Genomic DNA, 4,584 nt, shown 5'->3' with positions numbered 1-4,584 from the left:
AGTGTCTCACTACGTTCATTGTACTTGAAAGTTCAAAAAATTTCACAAATAACAGATAAATTTACACTTCTTAGATTAGCACAGCCGCTCTTCAGGTAGAGCATTTGATTTTGGTGTCAGCAATAGCATCCACAAAACAAATTTCTAAAAAAAGATATAAAAACGTTCCATAACTCATTATTCAAACTTTACTTGTCGTTCCAACTAATCGTCCACAACGTTTCAAAAAATGCGACTGAAACGGTAAATTATCAGCAAATATTAAACAGTAGATATCGCTCTATTTATGAAATAAATCAAATATAACCTCAAATTATTCTAAATATATCAGTTTTAAGGCTTAACAACGAATCTACAATAAACTATTGTATGCAACACTGAATTGTGAATAGTTTTGGTATCTTAAACTATATTTAACTCGAAAGTATGCGTAACTTTACAAGTTGAAAAGAGTTTTCTTGATGTTGGAACAGAGATCCTTCAGGGAGGACAGAGTTCAGTTTTCATCGTCTTCTTCGTTGTCAGTGATAGACCCCTCGACTTTTTCACTGTCGCTTTCGCTGATATCCCCCAGCAGAATTTTCGCCATAGTTTCAGGATCTTGCGAATCTTCGTTCATCCAGATAACTTGACTGTTGGAATTTTCCGCTGGATTCCCTTGGGATCCGAAATCATACTGATTCGAGTTCGAATTGAAGGAGTCATCCATTGGATACGAAGACGAATTCTGGTCGTGAAACGCTGGATCCTGTGATGATAAATAGCTCTGCTCGTTTTGATAGCTTAGTTGTGAATAATCATCAGCTGAAAACTGCACCTCGGCTTTCATCTGGAAACTTGGATCAAAATTTTCTTCATTCTGAATAGCAAAGTTAGACGTTTCGTGAATTGTAGCAAGCGTATTTTTATTCGGCACTTGTGTGTGAAGATCAGAAGCATTTGGTTTCCGCTCCGATCCGTTGTCGAAAGAGCTGAAATAATGATCGAGGTTCGTAATCATAGCCCTAGATCGCTTACTAGTTGTTGGCTCCTCAGTATCTGAGTCACTTTCGGAGCTGGACCTTCCAGCTTCGTTGGCCTTTTCGCTGAACCCACTCAATTCTGAGAATCCAGTTGGCGACATGCTACTAGCAACTGATCCCGTCGACTTTTGAGATGCCTCCCAAATCCTTCGTTCCAATTTAGTAAGATACTCATCGTGTAAAGATATTTCAATCCTGGCCATGTTTACAATTTCAGTGGCCTTGGATGTTAAAATGTGTTCAGGTCCGTTGAATAGCTCACTATTTGAAGCAATTAAACTGATGTCATTCATGAAGGCTTCTTTAGTTCGATATGAATGTCTGACACAATTCTTCAAAAGAGTGTCCAGATCCATGGGATATTTGACAAGCGATCTGTAATGGGGAGCAGCTTTCTTGCTGACTGGAACGTGGAACGGAGAAGATTCTGGAATCTGTTTAAGTTTATTGGCAATTTCCCTGAGTAAAAACGAGAAACCAACTTGATCATTGTCATCCAACAACGGATTAATTCTTTTCTCTAGCTTGGAGTATTTCGACTCCAATGACCTAAAGTGAGTTTGAGCCATATCGCTGAGCTTGTGGGCATTTTCAGTTATCGAATGATTAAGACCATTGTATGTTATGGAGTTGCATACTATCAAGTTAATGTCTTCCAGAAAATCATTTCTTGTTTTGTATTGCTTTTTCATACATTTGTCTCGCATTTTCTGTAAATCCATTGGTTGAGACACGATCGAGTAATAATCTGGAACATCTTTTTCTCGCACTTTGTGATGAAATACTTCGGACCCGGGAACTTGTTTCAGCTCCTGGATAAGTTTCTCAAACATCGATGAAATGACAACTACGGGATCCGCACGTTTTCGCAGCATCCCTCCAGAGGTATAATGTTTTCTATAAACTATTGAAGATTCCTCGTCTTTTTTGGATCCCGTACCTCCATGTACACTCGATGATCCCTGATGTCGTTTATCCACGTTGTCGAATAACCCTTTGCCGAGTGTTATTTTGGTATCCTCAACTTTAATCAAATCCTCGCCTTCGTCATCGTTGGTTACTTCAGAACTGAGGTCAAAATTGGAGCTATTCCTAGGCAAGTTTTCACGTGCGGCTGGAGGCGTTTTTCCAAAATAAGGACACAAACTGTTGGTTTTCATGTGACCTTTCAGACCACAAGCCCCACATGTTACTTTAAATGATTGCGGGTCATGTTTCTTTGCTTTCGATGTGGCGCCAAATTTGCCTTTCTGTTTATTCCTTTCCAGTCTTCTCAACTGATCTTGAAGCCTCCTTCTTTTTTTGCGCTCTTCTTCTTTTCGAATCTGTTGAAAGTCGACAAATTCTGACATCCAAGCTTCGTCTTTAGTATCTCGGATACTCATGTACACATGAATTACATCAGGTTTCCGAACAGTCTCAACTCTTTGATACTCTTCCCCAGTTTCGTCATCCCTGAAGTTCCGGTAAATCTTCAAAACTTTTCCATTATACTTTGACATGTCAACATCATCTGCAATATTAGTGGTCGGATCTTTCTTGTTTTTGTCTCCTTTATCCGGTTCCTCTTTTGGATTATTTCCTGACAAAATCATTTTCTGCAACTCTTTTCTCTCGTTCTCTTCCTTTTCTCGGGCCAACTCAGCACATGATTTATTTTTAGCCATCAATGATTCGACATTTTTGGCCATTGATTCTAAGTCTTCCTCGTCGTCTTCAGAGCTGCTCGCGTCATCTGAACTCAGAACCTCATCTGATGCTAACACTTTATTCTGCTGGTCAAATATTCTTTGGCATTCTTCTCTAAACTTCTCGTGAGAGTCTGAGATTCCATACTTTCCAATTCTCGCGAACTTGTCATACATTGATTCTCCAGATCCAGTTTTCGCTTTTTCAGTCGAAAGAGTTCTGATTACGTCAATGATCTCCCATCGCGACAGTTTTTGAATTTCCTCATCAGGAATTTTATGTTTAACTAATATTTGTCTGGCTTGTGTTAGATTTAATTTCCGAAGATCAGCATCGGTTCCTGTGACGTTTCGTTTCTTTTCATTGCCAGCAACACTTTCCTCGTCTTTGTTAATTCTACCGGGTAGACGAACAAACGAGAACCCTTCGCCGCAACCAGTCGGATCTCCGATTCCTGTGATGTCCAACATGAACTTTCCCTGTATTGCACTCAGATAGGCTCTTGTAGTGTTCCACGGCGCACACTTAACTTCGTCTTCGACATTTTTTTCATCAGAGGCGTTCGGGTCATCCAATTGATCATCAAGAGTGAATGCCTTGTCTCCATAGCCTGCATCTCTAAGTCTTTGTTCGGCAGCTTGCATGCTGTAGAACGCACAGCATTCTTCTGGCGAAACTAAACGCCTTAATTCCTCTTCGTTCGGAAGTCGGAATCCTGACTTCAAGTTCCACCAATTTTGTTCATGTCCTGCACGCTTAAAATCTGAACAAATTTTTAATCGTTTTCGAATACTGCTCTCTGAATAATGCGGTCCAAAAGCGGCTCTTATGTCTTCCATTTTAATTCGTTTCTGTTTCTCTTTTGACGACCAAAATAGACGATACACAAAGACAGCGAGGAAATCCCTCTGAAAATGTGAAGCCTTTTTCGAGTTAGGACTGGGAACTTCAATTAAAGGGTACTGTTGACCTACTGTAAAAATCATCGGCACTTTTCTGATATAATAAGCATCCCGACACCTGATAATCAAAAAATCATTGCTTTTCATTTCGTGATTATAAATAGGCGCTCTGTACATACTATTCTCGAGAACTGATAAGGTAGCTCCGTTCTGTAAATTTCCCAGAAATGGACTTTCATTCATGTAAACAACTTCGCCATAAGAGTAGTTCGGAGGACCTTGATCGCTCCGATTTCCTTTTTTGTAGTAATGTCTGATTTTTGAGGACATTCCAATTTGACTGATTAAGGGAGGATGTTGCTCCGAGATCTCGGCCAAAACCAAGTCTCCGTCACGTCCCGATAGATCATCTGCAGTCCTCATGTAAAACATATCCCCGCCTCCTGATGCTTGCCTTTCCGCTTCCCGTTCCTGGCGAATCAACTCAATGTATTCAGTAAGAACCTTCACTGGTTTCAGTCCTGGTTCCGATAGAAGACCGTAAGAGTATCGTTTCAGCGGCCACCTGTGGAAGTGTCTTAGACGTTGCACGCTCAAGTAAGTTGGGAAAAACGGTTGAGATATTTGCACGGCAGTTGTCGCGTGGTGAATCAGAGATCCAAGGCCCTTCGCTGCCTCTTTCTCTTGTTTGCTTCGGTAAAAACTATCACTTGACAGGTTAAACTTATGGCGTTTTAGCCCTTGTAATCTGAATTGACTATTGCTATTCGCGTCTTTTTCTGTGCCAATATCTTTAGACTCGCGTAAATTAGAGTTTTCCAATTTTCCAAGAAGAATTTTAGATCGCCGCAATTGTTGCTTCTTATCTGGTGACTCACTCTGGCTTTTATCCGGACTACCTGACTTCCCTGGACTCGTAGTTAAACCTCTCAAACGTTTTCGGTCATCGTTCAAAATTGGCAACAAATTTT

General features: G+C 40.5%; 1 protein-coding gene across 1 annotated transcript; it reads right to left on the bottom strand.

The window, feature by feature from the left end:
• Nucleotides 1–230: 230 nt before the first annotated feature.
• Nucleotides 231–4,584, bottom strand: LOC134854112 (transcription initiation factor TFIID subunit 1-like; the record flags this gene model as incomplete). The annotated part of the gene is given in 1 exon segment (XM_063870265.1): nucleotides 231–4,584. A coding segment is annotated over 1 exon segment (4,088 nt), but the record flags the coding sequence as incomplete, so codon positions are not given.

This window comes from Symsagittifera roscoffensis, chromosome 1, assembly GCF_963678635.1.
Source record: "Symsagittifera roscoffensis chromosome 1, txSymRosc1.1, whole genome shotgun sequence".
NCBI lineage: Eukaryota > Metazoa > Xenacoelomorpha > Acoela > Convolutidae > Symsagittifera > Symsagittifera roscoffensis.
This window is presented reverse-complemented; position numbering and strand designations above follow the sequence as displayed.